A 20501-nucleotide genomic window follows, 5' to 3' on the forward strand; every position below is an offset into this window, starting at 1 on the left:
TCCAGTTGATTATGCAATGGAGAAACATGGACTAATAAGTTGTTGAAACTGAAGACTATAAAAACTAAAGCCGGTCTTGACAGGAGGATTACAGAGCACCTATGGAAACAGCAGGAGAGGACAGAAAGTGACCACAACATTACAGATATAGGGTCAATGCCCACCCCCCCCCCCCCCCCCCCCCCCCCCCCTCTTTTCCCAAGTAAAATGTTTGAGTCTTTGTCCTCTTGGGTAACAGTGGGAGCTCTTGACCTAGATGGAGCCTACTCCTAAGGACTTGAACCCCCCATTCGAGTCCCTTCCCCTTCGCATGCTAATACTAATACTAATACTAATACTGAACTAAAATAACTTATCAAAAAAGGAAAATTGGTGTTCTTACTAACTATGTTACTCTATACCTTACTGTAGTTCATGATCTCCAGGACAGTCAGCCACTCAACAGGCCAAAAAGTACACGTTAGTCTGAAGTATGATTTTCCTGGCAGCAATACTGTCTGTTTCAATTAAGAAGAAAAGAAAAATATTAACAAAACTGTCTACGCCCATCAGCTTTGCATCCTTTTCAGGTTCCACGTAAACCAGGATTTACTCCAGCGAATAAAACAAAAAAGGGGAAATTTTAAAAAATCATCCCATCTTTCGCTGTAACGAAACTTGAATATAATCAGCCATGGGAGCTTTCAGTTGCACCCATAATCAATAGACTGCAGAAGAACTGCAAACTCTGCAATGGAAACTTGGGGGATTTATACATCAAATGCCATCAATAGTACCATGGTTAAAAAAAAGAGTAAACAATGCACAAGGCTCCCGTAGTGGGCAGGGTTGAGTACAGACAAACCTTATCCTCATATAATATGTGGAAAGACTATTTCCAGAAATTGAATATGTGACCCTAGGTTACACCCCTACAATTTTACCACTAGACCACATGTCTGTTCATCTATAATCCAAAATCCACAATGTAAAACCATAAACCCAGCCAATAATTCCCCATGAAAACAAATAAACTAAAAATTCTTAACACTGATTGCTAAACATGGAGGCAAGACACGACTAGCTTAAGCTTCAACACTTGAGCATGCACACACATGACACAACTTTAAAACTATGATTGACAAAAAAAGAACTGTAAGTGTTATCCTTATATCAGTATATCACCAAGCACAAATATTCGAAGTCAAAAACATATTGCATCCCATAGAAGTTGATGGAAAAGTGATTTCCAGCGAAGCGATGTGAAAAGACGAAATGGTCTTGGCCTATGATTTTTTTAACTCTAAGAATGAACCATCCAATTCAAATTCGTAACATGAAGCTCACGGCGCAAAAATTACCTCCTTCCAACTTCCAAGTTCCTCTCATCTTAGAGAAAGGCCAGTCAATCAGACCGTCAGGTACACAACTCTCGACATGATGCATTCACTATAAAGCACAGCTACATCAAACAAGCGCAAAGGGAACAGTGCCTCTAGTGAACGGATTCTTTAGATACAAAATCACTCTTCCAAAAGTGAATTAAATAACGAGGACTTTGGAATCAATTGGAAGATATTTGCAATGACGATCATAATATAATTTTTGTAATCTAATTTTAGGTTCCTTTTTAATCACACAAAAGTAAGACGGGATTCCACTCAATTCATAAACAAGCATTACCAAATCATTACCACATCGTCCATCTGCTCAAGCGACCAACTAAATTAGATTATGATGCAGCAGAAAACTGCACGAGATTAGGAAGTTAGTAGTGGGACAAGAAGCTCGGCCAAAAACAACCTATTCAATCTAAACTACTCCAATTCTATTGAAAAAAAAGTAACTAGAAGAAAAGCTCATCAAATAGGATCAGATATGGTGCACCTTACGTTGCCACAGCTAAGACTGAGTAAAATGAGAAGAAGTTTATGAAAAGCCCTTCCCAAGCTTTTGGATGGCACAATACATTTTTCTCCTGGAGCCAACTGCATTTATCCCCATATCCTTCAAATCCTCCAATGTCAACAAGGGCAATACCTCGTCATCCACCTCATGAATCCCGAAAACTGGTGCATATCGCCCTAGCCCTAGGCTGTTTAGCCAAACCTTCACCCCATCCTCTCCGTGACTCCCATTATTGTTATTCCTATCATCTGTATCTGATGGACCCGAAAAATCAACCCCATCTCGTGCCATAATTGGCCTCCTATATCTCGCATCTGCTAAGTTCTCATTCGAAAGAATCGGACTCTGTTCTCTCAACGGACTCTCAGAGTTCTCCCTATCAAAATCACGATACGTACCGTTCTCGTCCATGTCTTCCCCGCCGCTGTATTTCTCCTCTCCCTCAACATTATTGCCGCCGACTCCACTATCAGCGACTCTAGAAATCCAATTGGACCGGACGCGTTTCGTGGTGGCATTGGAGCCTCGTTTTTTCGAATCCTTGACTCGCCAACTCCCAATGGCGACAGTGTCCAAATTGACCTCTCTATCCTCTTCTAGGGTTTCGTTTTGGAATTCAGTTAGGTTAGTGAGAGGGCGGGTTTTGGACGATTTCGGATCCTTTCTGTGGTCAAGAGGGAGTTGTTGCTTAAATTGCTTGACAATAGCTGAAGATCTTCGCCCGTGAGAGTCGTAGGGCTGGTCGCCCCCGATGTCGCCTAATCGGACGCTTGGCCTTCGCTGACGTTTTGATCCAACAGGTTCCGATGTCATCGTCGACAGTTGCGGTCCCCCGAGGCCGTTTAATTGCGCCTCCGGTTGCTGTATATCCTCCATTTTTGAAGAGAGAAGCAGAGAGTTCGATTGCTAACTCCGTCTCTTTCGCATTCAGATGTTATACATCTACGCTTTCTGTACGCTGTATAGAACGAGAGAATCGGTCGGCGAACACAAGAGAGTGTTGTTGTCGGTTTAGGTTCCCTGGAAGGAAGAGAGAGTGAAGAGAAGGAGAGTGTTGCTGGAGCGAAGAGATCGAAGAGATGAGCGAGTTCGAGTAGAAGTGTGTCAAAGGTGACGCGTGTTCCAAATGGAGGAGACAATTATGAATGTCAACGCGCCGCTAGATTGCGTGTACCCCACTTCCAATGATTGGAGGATTAAATATTTTTTTATTATACTCTCTATAAACTTCTTTTTTGGGTATAGGAAGATGGGGTTCGGATTGATTAGATTACACAGTGTGATGATAGGGATTCCAGTACGCAGTGGCGGACCCATTGCATAGTCACTGGGGGCACGGGCCCCCAGTCAGTTAAAATTTTTTTCACTAAATATACCCTACATTCTTAACAATTTGACACTAAGGCCCCCAACAAAAAAATAAAAGGCCCCCATTACACACACTTAACACACTAACTGAGACCCAACCCAACTCTCATTCACACACTTAGCCCATTAATTAAGACCCAACCCAACTCTCATTCACACACTTAGCCCATTAACTAAGACCCAACCCAACCCAACCCTCATTCAACCCAAATAGAAAAATCCCAAAAATCAAAACCCTCATTCTCGACTGCTAGTGTGTACAAAGAAGCATATTTCGTATCCTTTGGTGTATCGACTTCTGAAGTTAGCATTGGTTTTGCCTATAACAATAGCAAGTGTTACATAGAAAGATGCTTTTCTGGAATGAACATTGTCAAGACAGATTTGCGCAACCGGATCAGTGATCAATTTATGAATGACTGTCTAGTATGTTACATAGAAAAGGAGTTGCTCAGAACTATTACTAATGATGTTCTATTATCGCACTTTCAAAATATGAAAACTCGTAGAGAACAATTGTAATAAATTATAATGTAGTTTCTTATGTGTTTAAAATATTATTAATGTGTTTTTATATTTATCGTTTATATTTGTAAGTCGATTACATAAAGAACCCAAAAAAAAATTCCGGGGGCGTTGCCCCCGGACCCCAGGGTCATTTTTGTGCCCCCGGTAACTTCAATTCCTGGGTCCGCCACTGCCAATACGGACAGAATTTTGCGAGACATGTCCATGAATTCACTTCAATCATGAAGTGAGTTTCGGATTAATAATGATAGGGATCTTAGGGGTGCCCGGGACCTGCTGTAATTTTATTACAGCAGGTCCCGTTGTAATGCACTTTAGAGGTAGTAAAATAATTTATTTTTATTTTTATTTTTAAAAATCATAAATATGTAGTATTTTTCATAACGAATCCAACGGTATATTTTTTGTTTCAAACAAAAATCAAATTCATCGGGATCAAAACATTGAATATTTTGAGTTTATATCCGATGGTCTAGAGTTGTCGTGTCTTTTTCATGTTGAATTTGATTTTTGTTTCTAACAAAAAATATATCGTTGTGTTCATTGCGATGAATACTACATATTTACGATTTTTAAAAATAAAAATAAAAATTTTTAATGTTAAAAAAGCATATTACTGTGGGGCCTGCTGTAATTTTATTACAGCAGGCCCCGGGCTTCCGGATCTTAGTCTGTATAGGAGTTTGTGGGACATGTAACCCACGAATTTGCTTACATCATGTGTGTGTCTAACCCAGAGTCGTTAGGATACCAACTGTTAAAATCTTTTATCATTTTCAATTAACTAAACATTAATTTTTACAATTCCTCACGCAAAATGCCAAAAATACCACAATTCAGATAACTAGCCTGATAATTTCAGAGAATATTAAACCTATGGTTTGCATTGAAGCTTAGCTTTTGCTACGTTGACTATCACAGTGGCAAAAAAAGAAAAAAAAAATAGTGAATGAGGAAAGAAAAGGCATATTCAAAGGTTTTAAAAGTTAATCAGGTCAATGATTGGATCTAAAAGTAAAATGAAGCAACAATTACATACAGAGCATAAGATGGTAAGAGTTCAGTAATGCTGCAAAAGATATGGTACCAGGCAGAAGAAGCTTAATTTAAATGGAGCAACATGTTCTAATCAAATATAGAAGTAAAATAACTTCCAAGAAAAGCATGGCACTTGACACAGAAAAGAAAATAACTTTTGAGTCACAGAATTCAATCTTTCTCATAACAACTAATGAATTGATGAGTAAGAAACAAATATTTTGCTGTCATCCTTACAGGCCTGGATATCAATAAAAATAAAGAGGAAAAGATCTTTGATGCTTTAGAAGTGGGATATACAGGAGCTCATGGAGGCCTTAACAAAGTTCATTGTTGACTACTCTCACAATCAAAGGGAAGATCATAGAGAGACAAGCTAATGATTGATCATGAGACTTTCTGGAAAATGATCTCCCAATACAGTGTTAAGACTCGAGAATGTTGAAACTGGAAGGGAACAATAAACCTACTACTCAAATTTGACAAAAGCCGATTTTTACTACCGACATCTACCACCGTTGACTATCTATGAAGAACAAAAAAACAAGTAGGGCCCCAAAGACTTGCAACAACGGCAATAAAATTGAAGAATGAATTGGGCATTTGTATCACTGCTCGTGTAATAATGTAAAGGAGCAGGTCTGTCGTCCAGTAGCAATCAGGTAATGTATATAAACCAAAAGCTTCACAATTGTACCTTGTCTCTGAGATCAAATCCAGTTGCCAGCCATAGACTCAATTAGTTGACAATGTGCAAAGCATACCATGTCCAGGACGGTGCTCCAGAGGGTACATTGTCGTGGCTTTCACATATTTTTGATGATCAACAGCAGCCTTTCTAAAAATTGAAACCAATGTTGACTTCCTTTTAACTTGCTTTGTTGTTATGACACAGGCACCCAGCGGGTCTGCAGATCCTGGTCCTACCCTCCTATGACATTGACAAAGTTTGTGTTACAAGTACAAAAAGAGTCTAAACCAATGCATTATTGACTAGGGAAAAAAGAGAGAAGACAATCTTCCCAAAGATTTATCACGAGTATGCATTAGATTCCAACTGACATAGAACATTAAATGCACTACTAAATTGTAGAACGATAGATTTCTGGCATAACATGAATACAAAAGTTGCCTTTCACAGGCATTCATGTGTTAAGTCTTTTGGACTGTATCCTTCTTTCTACGCTTAAGAATTTGACATATGAGATTTCACCCCATCCTTAAAACACTAAAAACATGCGACAAACCCAGCTTTACAGTACTTCATCAGACAATTTCTTGCAGAAAACATCTCTTATGTCATCCATCGTTGAACAAGGTAAAATTTAAAAGCTTAACCTGCAACCATGTCTACCGAGGATAAGATAAATACAAGCTGCAGAACTGTTACTTGATAATTTTCTGGCTGATCGACGACTATTTGAAACAAAGAGTAATGTAACTATAAGTACCTCAACAACTTCTCCGATGCAATTCTGGCAGCTCTAATGGCACTTTGGCTAGGCACCCATCTCACGACACGGTTTGGATCAGCTCGCGTAGGAGAATGGATTCTGATAAGCTATAAAAACAAAAGGTAAAAAATTTCAATAGTTAATCATTCAAAAACAGTAACTGGTACGGGAATTCCAATTTCTCAACAAGAGCCCAGGCGTTAGGTTCCTCCCCTCTAATATGCAGGAACCTTTCGACTAAAAGAATTACAATGATCTATTACTTTTGACTGAAATTAAAGTAAATTAAAGGGTGGCATAGGGGTGCCACCTTATACAACCATTTACAAGAGATGTGTTCTATACTTCTATGGCATCAAGAAGAGTATTTTCAGCATGTTGCTAGATTCACTATGCCAATTGTCTAATACTGGATGCATAACCATAATACGGAGCTCAATGAAATTAAAAAAAAAATTAAATGCTAGAATCAAAAGTTCCCTTAAAACTCTCCCATCAATGCACCAATCAAGAGAGAGAGAGATAGGGAGAAGCTTCTTCTTACAGTAAATCCATTGTGATGTTATGAATAATATAGCTTATACAAGCGTTCAGTACAAAATAAAGACAGAGTGAGCTAGTGTGGACTTACACCCAAACACTCCATCATCTGGTAGTAAGCCCTACCATGCATAGGGGTATGACCTTTTCGAGATTCCGAGAAATATCTAGTCCTGAAAAATTAGTAAAAATCTCCATGGTCAGACAACGCACTAAACTTGCAACTCATATTCTAGTTAGGGGTGACATTCTCTGGAAGAAATCCCCATACCATTCTTTATAGCCTGGATCCACAGTAAAACCATATATATCTACTGATTCACATATTGAGAGAGCAAATTCAAGAGCCTTGAGCCCTGTTCCCTTGGCAGCAGAACCAAAGGATGCACCTAGCATGAGATATACAGAATTTTTTATGGGAATTTCCTGCATAAGAAGATGATTTTTAAGTAACGTTAAGAGCACAAGAATACCAGAAGAGAGCAAAGCTGCAAACACAGGAAACTTAGTAAATATTTGAAAAAGAGAAACTTCTCATATACATGAGGTACTGTATTTATTGAAGAAAATTATAGACCACAACTGACTACTTCTATTGATGGAAAATGAGCCCACCTAAAACAAACAATAAGTAACCTTGACAAAAGACCGGAATTTCAGGCAATCAAATGAGACTTGGTTGTCACGTCCCCAGTTTCTAAAAGAAATGTCACTTCACAATTCACCGCATCTAAGGAACAAACACACAACTATGGATCAAAAGCCAAATTTATAACAAACAAAAAATCATAGGTACCAAATATACGAACCTGAATCATCTGATTCATGATGTCATGTATTGTTGTCTTAATTATCAAGGCCTCCTTCCTTGTTTCTGTGTGGCGTATAAGGTCAGTGCGCTGCTAATTATATGTCATGGACATTCTAAGATGTGGGTTTCAGCTCATACCATCCAACTCTACAACTTTATCAAGTGCTTTGGCAGATCCTCTATTAAGAAGACGAAATGTACTTTTTTTGCCCACATATTCTGTATAGTTCTGCACTATAAATAAATAAATAAATAAATAAGGGAATACTTGTTAGTCAAATTCATAACCTTAACAGAAAAGTAGAATAGCTGGCCTCGGCCATAACACTCAACCTGAATGGGGGCCCCATTTTCTCTGATAACAGCATCATAGCTATCAATCTCCTTCCCAAACCTTGTTTGCAACAGATCTCCCGAGTTACCAATAACAGCACACCGGCCAAACTGCCTTGGATAATATGGTGGTGTTTCTGGGAGTACCAGCGAGAGTTTCTCCATGCACAGAGTTTTATTCGCACAGTGGTTCCTGCAGCACAAAAAACAAACAGTTAGTAATCAAATAATTTTCTTCATACAAGAATAGTTCCCATAGGAAACGTTAGACACCTCAATATGTAAAAGAAATGGACACAAAATGTCAGTTTCACACTTTAAACAAAAGCACATCATCTAGCAAATGAAATTTTGTTGTTTCCCTAAAGTAAAACACAAGGAAAAAAGAAACTTTGATGAAAATAAAATAATTATTTGTTTCAACCACTAAAAGCTTACTTTCAAAGTTTCCTCTGTCATTTTGAAAAGGATTAGTGACTGCTACAACAATAAAATACAACAGTTATCTACTTTTTCTAGTCAATGAAGTATTCTTCTAGACAACTTACAGAAGTACTCCTTTGTTAATCCTACGCCATGCATAATCCTTCCATCCATTTGGTAAAGCATCAATGAATTCCTTGGTAAGAATTGTTGTACTATTCCGTACCTGACAATCAACTCACTGAATAATATATCAATTCCAAAGCATAGAGTAAGCCTTAGTCAAACAAATTTAAAAAAAATGATTTTTTAGCAAATGTAACAATATAATGGGCAACTATAAGATTGATAACTGTGAGTATGAAAGAACATCAACAGGAATCATAAAGTCTCTTTCTACCAGACAGGGATGTTATACAAAATACAAAAGGTAAATCAATCACCCGCTCCCATGTAGCCACAAATTTTTAAAAAAATGAAGTTTAGCAAACGTAACAACATAACCGGTGACTATAAGATCTGCATGTTTGATAACTGTAAGTATGAAAGAACAGCAACAGGAATCATCAAGTCTCTTTTTACCAGACGGTGTAATATGAAACACAAAAGGTAAATCACACACCTGCTCCCATGTAGCCACAGCTTCGCAGAGATTAAAATCAAAAGACAAACCTTCAAGTTCCCCAGTTTTAGGATCTTTCTATTGGCATAAAGATAACAAACAACTATCAGAGTCAGGTAAACGACTGCTAATTATCAGAAAAACTCAAGAGGACCACATGACAAGAAGCTGTAAATCTTCTTAAGATGCAACACAAATGAGATCACATAATGACACATAAGACATACAATTGCACTAATTACACCACTCTAACCCCAAAAATGTGTTCATTAACAAAAAACCTACCCATTTGGAGGCAGTGCCACTGGGAAAGCTTATTGTGACTAGGCAATAATCATTACCACTCGCAGCCTGTAAACCTAATCCATTTGCACTCTGCACCAAAAACTGCCCAAGTCAAAAAGCTATCAACACATTTATGCAATGGTGAAGCACTGAAGCCTTAACTTACAAATGAAGGACGGACTTCCTATGGTTCAACAGGCAAACAATTCATTGAAATGAAAAGGATTGCGCAAGCCAAACAACATTTCAATTGCATCATATAGAAAGAGAGAGAGACACACCACACACTTCTGGAAGCCGCTCTGCAGAGACTGCAGCGCCTCCAAATCTTCATCCGAAGGCCGACGAGTCTCAACTAAGCATCATATCAATTAAAATCCACATAGAAAAACAAATTATAGAACACATAATGAATTACGTATATTTATATGGCATTGGAGTAGACGTACATAGATTGGATGTGCCGGTGAAGTAGATGAGGATCGCTGACAGTCCCGAAGCTAAAACCAGTAGAAAGCCTAATTGCAAGGGCCTCATCAAATAGAATTGGTGATCGGAACTGTAAATCGATTCGCTATGGCTTCCCAATCCACGCGATTCAAAGGAAGAGAAGCTCTCTTCGGATCTGGACTAGCAAGCGCGAAAGAGAGAGCAGGGTGCCCACCAATCAGAGTTGAACAAACGACGCCGTTGCATACGGCGAAAAAGTGAACGATTATTGGACCGTATTCCTGGACTCTTTCAAGCCCGTATTAAAATAAAGCCCAAATTCAGAATCGAGCCCAAGACTTACTGTTTGGACCAAGCCCAAGATGAAGAAAAGGCACCAAGCTCCAAAGTGCTGTCAATTTATTTGGGTCAGATGGGCCCAAAGTATGCTGAATTTGGGCCCCATGTTAATATCCTTGAAAGATTTTCAAAAAATGTTTTTTTCCTGATAATCGAGAACAACACCAGACAAGCTTGTCCTTTGGACAGCTGACATGGGCCTAAGCTCGAGCTATCATGCACGCACGCGCATAAATTTTTCATCTGATGACATGATAGGTTGGGACAAAACTCAACACATGACCAAACGGGTATTTCTCTTGGCGGAAATCCAATAAAAAAATGAGTTGTTGTAAGGTGTTTTGGTTCCCAATCCCAAATGAATACCACATGCCATGAAAGAAGGAAACATGTCGATGGTCCCAAAAGGACCACCGGACCACCTCTCCCTCTCTCGTATCAATCAAAATGTTGACTGTGCTTGAATAGGTACTCATTTTGTCCATCATTCGCTGCATTTAAAGTAATGTAAGATGGAAGGTATGGGTAGTCCAGGATGACATTCTTCAGTCATTGTCGCAATAAAATTGGCATCAATGATCTACTCTTTCTTATCCCAGGTTCAACTTTTTCTCTTCGTACAGGCCTGACGACTTGAGTTTTAATCTCATATCAGATGTCCTCCAAAAGACAATAAACTTCTATGATTTCATTCTCGGTTAAGAAAATGGACTTAGTCGTTAAACGATTTCAAAACCAGAAGCCGGACCCAAGTAAAAGCCCATTTATAACCCATCAATAGAATTCACTCTTGTTTAACAAGTAGCCCATCATCGTCAGTGGGGGCTGCGAATTCATGTCGGGGACCAGTTGACAATCTTAAAATGTATGTACTATATAAATATGCTTGTTCTCCACTTAAAATTTTCCCTTGCACCGTCTACACTCGTTTAACACCGATTGTGAAACTGACATAGTTAATGATGAACACACAAGGGAACAACCCATGCTACTCTTCTTTGGTCCAAACCGGACAATCCAAGCAGATATTGGTCCCGCAATCCTGTTTCTTTTGCCCAAAGTGATGATCCTACATATCTTCAGGAGTTCTTGTAAGGCCACCATGTTGGGACGTGGTGCATTTGAGACAGTACATAGTATTGGATCACGTTACTGTCAGAGACTTGTAAAAATCCCACATCCTTTGGGTTAACCCCAAGAAATGTAGTTTATAAGGAAAGTCTCACTTCCGCTCTATTAACAAGACTTTTTCTTTGGATCTATATGCCAAAGTGTGATGTCTCCAGAAGACTAATTCCATACCGGTCCAATGTATCCATATGAACTGATAAATCCAAAACGGACAATATTTGAGTTTATGTTTGGCCCGTTGGACCACAATGAGGTAGCAAAAAGCAAGTGAAAATAGGCATTAAAGACAATGGAGATGGAGTACAAAACATACTAAACAGATGGAAAACAACTACATATATTTTGGCATAAGCCCATGCCTTAGCTACAAGGAGAGACGAGTACAATACGATAAATCAAATCAAAGTCATATTCTACTATAGACAAAACAGACAAACCAATTTAATGACCCAGGGCCCCTCGCCATTCGGCTTGCTCCTGTGGAACCATCTAACCATATGGCCTGGTGGACCCATTGTGGGGGGGCGGAACCATAGTCTGCACCATCCCGTAGACTGGTCCCTCGCAAGTCCCAAGTGGGTCTTTTGCTCGGTTGAGAAATATTAATGAATATGATCATAATCCCAGGTTCTTATCTTCCACCTAAAAGAACAAACGCATACACACACTGACACACAGGAGAGCGCAAGTTGAGGAAGATTTTAAGTAAATGCTATAGTCGCTCTAATTAACCCAGACCCCCACCACTTTCTTTTTTAATATAACCGGGGAATCACCCTGCCCAACATGTCATTCGGACAATTAAATGAGCGTAAACCTCGGGCTAATAAACCCGCACACACAGAAGTTTTTCACCTATCAACTTGATAAATTCTGGACTGAGGCCCAGTGCTCTAAGACCTGCTTGCAGACCGAAGCCCATTAGCAAGGTCTCATGCGCAGGCTAAATCCCACGCGTAGATGACCACCAAGAAATTGCTAAAAGCTGGATTCGAACCCTAGGCACACACTCGACTGGAGCGCCTAACCAGATTGAAGACCAACTAAGGCACCTCTCAGTAATTGCCCCCCACCACTCCTTCCCCCTGTACGTACATCTTTCTTGTTGTAGCAACTGGAAACATGACCACAAAAATGTCCATTGCTATCATCTCTGTGATGTTTCTGAGAATGAGTTTTTTTTTTTTTCTTTTTTGTAATCGAGGAACCATCTAACTCACCGTGTCCTTTGGACAACTGAGTGGGCATAAATCTTTAGGTTACAAGAACATCGCGCTGACGACAAGAAATGCATCCCAAAGTTTATGGTCTGCACCATCCCGTAGACTGGTCCCCCACAAGTCCCAAGTGGGTCTCTTGCTTGGTTGAGAAATATTAATGAATATGATCATAACCCAGGTCCTTATCTTCCACTTAAAAGAACAAACGCATACACACACATAGAGAGAGCAAGTAGAGGAAGATTTAAGTAAATGCTATAGTCGCTCTAATAACCCATACCCCCACCACTTCTTTTTTTAAATGACTGAGTAACCATCCAACCCAACATATCCTTTAAACAGCTGAGTGAGTGTAAACTTCGGGTTAATATATCTTCGCTTGCAGAAGTTTTCCACCTGCCAACATGGTAACTCCTAGACAGAGACCCATTGCGCTAAGATCCACTAATAGACCGAAGCCCACTAGCAAACTCCCACGCGCAGGCAATTACCCATGTGTAGGTGGCCACCAAGAAATTAATTATTAACAACTGGATTCAAAACCTGAGCGCACACTCAACTAGAGCGCCTAACCAGACCGAATACCAACTAAGCCACCTCTCAATGGTTGCCCCCACCGTCCCCTCTCCCATAGGTCTTTCTTGTTGTACTAATTGGAAACATGACCGTTCGCTACTATCATCTCTATGATTTTTTCGAGAATTAAGTATTTTTTTTTAGATAATCGACAAATCACCTAAAAATGTTCGATAAGTTAGTTCAAACTTTTGATCTCATATACTATGTGTCCGTTTGGGCGTGCTGTGAACTGTTGTGTGGTGCTGTGAGATCTAAAACTGTGGTGCTATAAGGTCTAAAACTGTGGTACTGCGAGGTTAGTTCAAACGCGAAACTGTTTGGCACATTACTTTTAAAACTGTGGTGCAATGTTGTGAGGTGCGTTTGGCGTATCTAAATTACGGTTATATTAGATGACTAATAATATTAATATAAAATCACTTAACGTTTACATTGTACATTAATATAAAATAAAATAATTGACCTAATTTGATTACGTGAGACAATTAAATATATATATGTGTCCGTTTGGAAGTGTTGTGAGGTAAAAAACTGTGGTGCTGTGAGGTGAGTTATGTTGACAAAAAGCGTTTGGTATGTCATAAAAAACTGTGATGTTATGAGGTAAGGTGCATCTAAATGTAATACAAACACACTGCTAAGCCGCACCTATATTTCCTAAGTTCATAGAGATGACCAACTTCAAGGGGTAACCCATAAAGAGTACTAGTGACACTTGATAGCATTTTTCAAAACGACAAGAGACAAGACATGCGACGTCAACTAATCTGACTAATCCTAAATTGGTTGTCAAGGCGAGCTAGCTATAGGAAATGATAGGTATCTAGTGATCTATAATTGTATGATTAGTGGTTTGAATTATGAGTAGTTGTGTATGATTAGTCATTAATTTGCATGCATGGATGATTGATTAATTTGATTAATATATATTAATCATGAGTTCCTCCTGAATACAGGGATTAATTAATCCTTTTTAATTAAAATCAAACGTCGGCGATGCATGCAAATGTTATATCTTAGTCATTGAAAAGACAAGCCCCGATCCAATAACTAAATAACAAAGATCACCATATACATCGATGTCGGCCAATCAACGTGTTTGCTTTCGTTACTAGCTAGTTAAATTAACTCATGCATATATAATAATTCAAATTAATCACAAAATCTTAAAATAAAAACCCTAATTAAGCCATGCACATGTTTACCATATGTGACATGAAATTTATGTGACAATAATATCAGTTTTCTTTTAACCCGAGAACGACACCATACAAATTTGCCCTTTGAACATCCGGTATAGGTCTAAACTTTGGCCGTCAGAATAAATTTTCAACCTGAAAACAAAGTAAGTTAGGCTAAAACGCAACGTGTGACCACAAGAATATTGCTTCCAGTGATAATCAAACTCACAACATTACATTTTGGCTTCTCGAGAGATTCACCATTAGACTATCACCCACGTTGTTGAATAATATGAGTTGTTACTACTTATAGTACCAATATTATATGCCGCATTGAAATTAGGGATATCTACAGTTGGTTTTTTCGATTCTTCAGTCGGTCCTCGTTAACATATATTTGATAATAATCAGTCAGTTCGGTTTAACACAGTTTTTCGGACAGCCTAATTGAAATGCTTATATAATGATGATGCATGCTGCAATAGGGAAGAGAATATTCTAGCCGCGTTGACATGGCAAACCTTTTGAGGACATCGGCTTCGTTTGGTAGAGCGGTTGCATTGATTTTCAAAGCTAGCGGTTAAAAGGCTGTGAAAAAAAACTAAGCTTAAAGCTATGAAATAAGCTATGAGGTGTTTGGTAAAGCTGTTAACTGTTATTAGCAGTTAAATAGGGTAAAATATATATATATTTATAAATTTTAATTATGTGGCCATGTGGGGCCCAATAAAAATTTCCAGGAGGGCATTATTGGGGCGTTTGGGAAAAGTTGTACCGCTTTGCCCAACGCCCCACCAAACAGGCACGATGAAGAAAAATAATCTGACAGCTTTGTCATGCTATGCCCAATTCTTTTGTGTTGATTTTACGTTACATGGCACCTATTGTGGCTCATATGAAGCCAAGCTTTGACATTTCTCTTCGATCGTATATGGACGTTGCTTGCACTGCAAAAGTTTCTTATACCCCATATATTGAAGCCGATACTCAGATGCTGACTTGTCATATATATATATATAAGTTTCTTCGTTACACACTGTAATGATGATCCATTCTTGAGAAGCAAGAAAGCATGGAGGGACCCCAAAAGCAAGGATTGATTAGTTGGTGAGGCTACAAATTGTGTTTGTGGCATTAACTAGCTTCTATCCAGACAAAACTATATTAAATTTTTCATGTAGTTGGCAACACAACTTACTTATCAAATTAGCTAGCTGTTCTTGATCAGATGTTGATTCCATAGCATTTACAGGTGTGAACTGATTAAAGCGCATAACATATTTAGGGTCGACACCTTCTATTGATAGGTCTTGAATATGTGTGATGATGTCGTAAATATATAGGTCTACCCTATCAGAGGAATTGAATCAGCCAATAAGTCAGATCGAGCTAGAACTGATTGCTTCCTTCCGAATTGATGAGTGTATGCTTCTTTCCGTCCTAAACAGAGAACAAACGTAAGCTATGATAGGGCACCGAGAGTGTGCTCGGGGATCTCTCCGACGCTCAAGTCAGTACTATACTAAATTTGGGAGGATGGCTCGTTGTACAAAACTCTGCCTCTTGCCTTTTGCTCAGTAAGTAAATTAGAAAGTAGAAGTTTGACTGTTTACTAGGCGTTTGAGATCCCTCTTTTATATGAATTGTAGTGTCCTTCTTGTAATAAGAGTCAAACTCTTTCTCGTTGGTTCTCCAGAGGATTTCTCGAAGGGTAAATCTCATATGTATTCTTCTTCAAAGGGGAGTTAGATCTTGTCAAGAGTTAGTGTCCTATTGGGACATTAATCCAGTGAAATTGTTGTTCACCTCAGTCATGTGGATACAACCTACCTCGGTCGGAGGGGTTGAACCCATATTGATTGGATAAGATGGACCTACCTCAGTCGGGTGAAGAGGATGTATCTTTATCAGTTAAGAAAAGACACCTCAGTCGGTACCGAGGAACTTGTGTCAAGTAAGATTGTTCATGCCTAACTGGCCTGGATGTGCCATGCGATAGTTTATGATTGGTGGGTTCATTTTAGTAATATCAATGTGTTTTATGTGCATTCAAAAACTCAAAAGATGTCAAAGAGATCATGAAAAAGGAAGTAACTAAGAAGTACCAGTTGTTTCTAGAGCTTATGCCAAGTATTTCATTAGCTTGTATATACAATAGAGAAAATGTTAAGGATTCTAGAGTTTTCTGTTTCATCTATCCTAAATGTTAAGATGGACGTGCATGATTTATATGAAATTTTGGATCCCGCATGATTCACATGATCATCCATATCAAGTCGTATGCGTAGTTGAGATAAAAAAAATACTGGTATCTGTAAGACTGCTCATACAGGAGATGTGACTAGCTAGACATGAAAACAAAAAATAATTATATTTTGTTTGAAAAACATTAATTGGTTCAGACCAAATGTAGCCAATTACAGTCAAGATGTGGGTACTAAAACTACTCGGCATCAAGAAAAACACAGGTGGAACACTAAATCCACATGGATTGTCTTCGACACTTCGTCAACAACTAACTGTACGTGACAACTTGAATAAACTTGAATTTTTTTCAGAAAAATAAATTATGCTATCCAACTAAAAAGGAAAAAAAAAAGAAAAAGATTGATCACGATATTACTTTTTTTTTTTAAAAATAATTGATAACAACGTCATATAAATTTAATGAACTTCGGGACGTGAAATTCACACGCACAGCAGCAAGTACTGTTGGACTGCTCTGCCCTACTTGTATAGCACAATCATACGCGAGAAGCCAACGCAGGTATCCATTCTCTGCCCCTCACTGTGATCATGAAGGGGTGAAGGACACACAGATTTTTGAAATTTTGATGCTCTCAGTCTCTATTCATATCATTAATGTAAAACTGGGCAGGGGGAGTTCACCTCCAAACCCTAAACCAAATAAATGCCAAAACACAAAAGATTCCACCACAAAATAAGCCAACAATGCCAATAAATGCATAACTTATAGCTAGTCATATCAATTACAGTACAGGAATCAGACTACTTTTCCCTCCTCTTTCTAACTGTTTGAAGAGGGAAAAAAAATAACGGTAAATACAACTGTAATAACTGGAATAACTGCTTCATTGGGATTCGTGCATGACAAACTTTGGTGGGGGAGTCAAAAAAAAAAATACAGACAAGAACAAAGGGATCTCCAAAAAAGATGATTGTCTTATTTTGGTCGGTTTTTCAACTGTCCTTTCTGTTAATTTTCCATGATGCTGTACTTTAAATTATTGGACTTGGAAGATGAGCTTCTAAGTGAAGCTGCAGAAAACAAGAACAAGAACACACCCCCTCCATTGGAATTGACTGATGCTCTGCCCATTGGCCTTCCCTTTAATTTCTCTGCTTTTGTCATGGCATGGCTTGGCTTGGCTTGTGTGCTGGAAATAATAAATAAAAATGGAAAATAAATAATTAAGGATGAAAAAAAAAAACATGTAATTAATACCGTGAGATGAGAGAGAGAGACACAGAGACAGGACATGGGGGCTTACCAGATGCTTGTAGGGCAGCTTGTTTTGTAGATTTATTGGAAAGAATACAAATTGTTGGAGAACCCAGATGGGTTTAGAAACCTTTGTCTCTGCTCCTCTACATCCCATAATAGACCAACATTTTCCTGAAAGATTATTTATTTGTCATATTGAGAGAAAAAAAATTATTATAGAACATATAATGTGTGTGTGTGTGTGTGTGTATACATATATGTATACCTGACAGAAAGCATTTGTCCTGTGCCCATGCTGGAGTAAAAGAGAAGCTGAGGTATCAAGAAGAGGAAGAGAACAGTTATTATATGTAGCAAATGGAGGAGTAGTTATGGTTGTGGTGGTTGCATCAACAAAAGCTGCTGGTGTGGCCTGGTGGTGGTTGTGGTTGTGGTTGGGGCTGCAATGTGCAGTAGATGGCTGTGGTGTTGTCCCGCCACTCAATCCCTGCATCATATATTCATGTCAGAGACAAAGATCTTATCACATTTAATCATCAAATACCACTAATATCCCACTCGGATAGTCATAACCCAACCAAATGGTATATATATGTAAGAATCTTGCACATCTCACACATGGACGTGTTTTCTAAGCTTAATAATCAATGGCGACAGCCCATGAATAACAAATCCGTGCGAGGCGGATTTACCTCTGTAGGTCTGACCATGTATGCATCAAAGTCCAATCCAAAGTCATAGAACAGAGGATTCATAGAAGCAAGCTTCATTGAAAGGAACTACACAACAAACAAACCAAAATCATCATGAATTAGCTTAATTAATCCACATTAAATTTAAAAAAATTACAGATTTGTTTCAATCACTAATGGTATGTATATACCTCTACTTGGTTCTGAAGGGACTGAACATAATTAATAATCTCATCCAACATGATGGCCTTCCCAGTCACCTATTTACAAAACCAAACCACATGAGCCTGTGTCTGTCTGTCTGATAACTCTATAGGGATTGAAAATGAAAGAAATAATTAGTTAGTTAAACCTCACCTTGTCGCAGCCAGGGACAAGCCTTTGCAAAATCTTCATTCTCTCACTTATTTTCTCTCTTCTTACCTGATCATCAAAATCATATATTTGTGTTAAATATAGATATAACTATAATAAGTCAACCACGGTGCAATAGCTCAATTGGTTATATCTCTGGGCTTAGGGCAGATGCATGTTGTTAAAGTCGAGAGTATTTCCCTTGGACAATTTATGGAATTTACACGAGAGGTCATTGCTCAATTCAGTGTCAATTGTCCGGTGGGTAGTTGGGTGGGTTCTCCGTTACCCAAAAAAAAATAGACACAGTGTTAGTGGGGTACCCTTTCTGCAAGGCTGTGGCTATCTGTTGCTTGGCCCCTCCTTGCCCTTACATGAATGTAGCCTGTTGGAGGCTCTTCAAGGACTTTCTTCTGCTTCTTCTTCTTCTCTGCTTTTGGCTTCTCTTCTTTATTATTTTTCATGCCACCATTGATCTTCCTCTGTTTCTTACTCTTCCCTTCTGTGTCATCCTATCAAATCATTCATAAAACAAAAACCCAATTTCAATTCAAAATGAGAAACAGAGTAGAAGGAACAGAGAAGTCTCATGATATCAAATTGAAGCAAAAAAAAACCCACATTATTAAACATGGTTTACCTTTGATTGAGCAGAGTTCTTCCTCTTCTTGTCCATCTGAATCATCTTTTGAGTTGCCTGGTCACCACTACTCTCAATCTTATCCTCCACTGTTGAAGACTCTGTGCTCTGTTTTTTTGTCACAGTAGATGTCTCATTGTCACTGTGAGAAATCTTTGAACTGCTGTGATCATCAAGGCAGCTGCTTTGATTGGATCCAGGATTGACAAGAGTCTCCAAAAGGAGTTCGGATGAATAGAATTGAGTGAAACAGTTGGTATTTATATCCCCTTCCTCCATAAAGCCAGACACAATATTGATAGGATTATTGTTTTGTAATGAAACTGAATCAAGAAATAATGGGTAGTTGTTGTTGTTGTTGTGTTGCACTGAAAAGGCTGACATCTTTGAAGGGGTTTTTGGCATAGAAAATGCAAGCTTTTTCTCAAGAAAGTGATAGAAAAGAAAGAGCTTGGCTTGAAGTTGGCCAGGAATGGTAGTCAGGATTCAGGAAAGTTGATTTATGGAGAAACTAAAGAGGACTGGCTTGGTTTATATAAAGATATGTTGGGGAGAGAGAAAGAGAGAGACACTTGTATGCTAAAAGCCTAAAACTCTTTTTGGTCAATTTGGTGATTCATACCAGCCAATGTCTCTGTTATTTGACTGGTCTTATCACCAAAAATAAAATAAAATAAACACTTGAAGTAATTAATGAGAAGAGAAAAATATGAGTTTGGTTAAGGGTGTGAAAACTCTGTTCAGTCTGGATGATTAAATTTGTCCAATCCGGATTAAATCAAGTTTGAATATAAGTTATACATCCGAAATCTGGGTTCAAACACAAAAATTTTGTCCGATTTAAAACTGAGTATAAGTCCAAACATAGAAATTTTGTCCAATTTACTTGTTCGGATCCTAACCCAGGCTAGATTATTGTTCAATTTACTTGTATGCATTTAAACCAGTTCAAGTATGATCAATTAAGTACGTCCAAAATACAATTTGGGTTAAGATCCGAATATGTAAATATTTCGTAAACACATTTACTTGTTTGACTCCGAACTCTTTTCTTTTTTTCCAACCCTAGGTTTGGTATTAATATCTCTTGTCTTAATCCATTTCATTAATTCAAAGGAGTAAGTACTATTGCCATCATTTGATCTTTTAGTGGAAACTTT

At 38.4% G+C, this 20501-nt stretch overlaps 3 protein-coding genes across 9 annotated transcripts; all 3 read right to left on the reverse strand.

Annotated features, from left to right (window-relative positions):
• Nucleotides 1-379: 379 nt before the first annotated feature.
• Nucleotides 380-9962, reverse strand: LOC119985843 (sialyltransferase-like protein 2). 7 transcript variants are annotated; one of them, XR_005465169.1, is made up of 14 exons: nucleotides 9739-9962; nucleotides 9571-9644; nucleotides 9290-9379; nucleotides 9005-9082; nucleotides 8508-8608; nucleotides 7960-8152; nucleotides 7765-7855; nucleotides 7625-7689; nucleotides 7087-7241; nucleotides 6907-6988; nucleotides 6273-6382; nucleotides 5519-5752; nucleotides 1341-1441; nucleotides 380-727 (listed from the first exon to the last, which is right to left on the reverse strand). XR_005465169.1 is itself a non-coding variant. In XM_038830279.1 (13 exons), exons 1-12 carry the CDS (start codon nucleotides 9824-9826, stop codon nucleotides 5557-5559), a joined length of 1323 nt encoding a protein of 440 aa, XP_038686207.1. In that variant the 5' UTR covers nucleotides 9827-9962; the 3' UTR covers nucleotides 383-727; nucleotides 5519-5556. The 7 variants fall into 7 exon arrangements, 6 of the variants coding, with proteins under 6 accessions (XP_038686207.1, XP_038686206.1, XP_038686205.1 ...); XM_038830279.1 differs by lacking the exon at nucleotides 1341-1441 and having other exon boundaries at nucleotides 383-727; XM_038830278.1 differs by lacking the exon at nucleotides 1341-1441 and having other exon boundaries at nucleotides 383-739.
• LOC119985844 lies at nucleotides 1476-3045 on the reverse strand. The gene has a single exon (XM_038830283.1). The coding sequence runs from the start codon at nucleotides 2761-2763 to the stop codon at nucleotides 1909-1911; it is 855 nt and encodes a 284-aa protein (XP_038686211.1). The 5' UTR covers nucleotides 2764-3045; the 3' UTR covers nucleotides 1476-1908.
• A 7169-nt stretch (nucleotides 9963-17131) lies between the features above and the next one.
• Nucleotides 17132-19825, reverse strand: LOC119986131 (transcription factor bHLH137-like). Its single transcript, XM_038830681.1, has 8 exons — nucleotides 19342-19825; nucleotides 19025-19213; nucleotides 18705-18770; nucleotides 18539-18607; nucleotides 18348-18434; nucleotides 17921-18142; nucleotides 17702-17826; nucleotides 17132-17587 (listed from the first exon to the last, which is right to left on the reverse strand). The coding sequence occupies exons 1-7, from the start codon at nucleotides 19744-19746 to the stop codon at nucleotides 17734-17736; spliced, it is 1131 nt and encodes a 376-aa protein (XP_038686609.1). The 5' UTR covers nucleotides 19747-19825; the 3' UTR covers nucleotides 17132-17587; nucleotides 17702-17733.
• Nucleotides 19826-20501: the final 676 nt, after the last annotated feature.

Source organism: Tripterygium wilfordii, chromosome 19 (assembly GCF_013401445.1).
Source record: "Tripterygium wilfordii isolate XIE 37 chromosome 19, ASM1340144v1, whole genome shotgun sequence".
In the NCBI taxonomy this organism is placed as follows: domain Eukaryota; kingdom Viridiplantae; phylum Streptophyta; class Magnoliopsida; order Celastrales; family Celastraceae; genus Tripterygium; species Tripterygium wilfordii.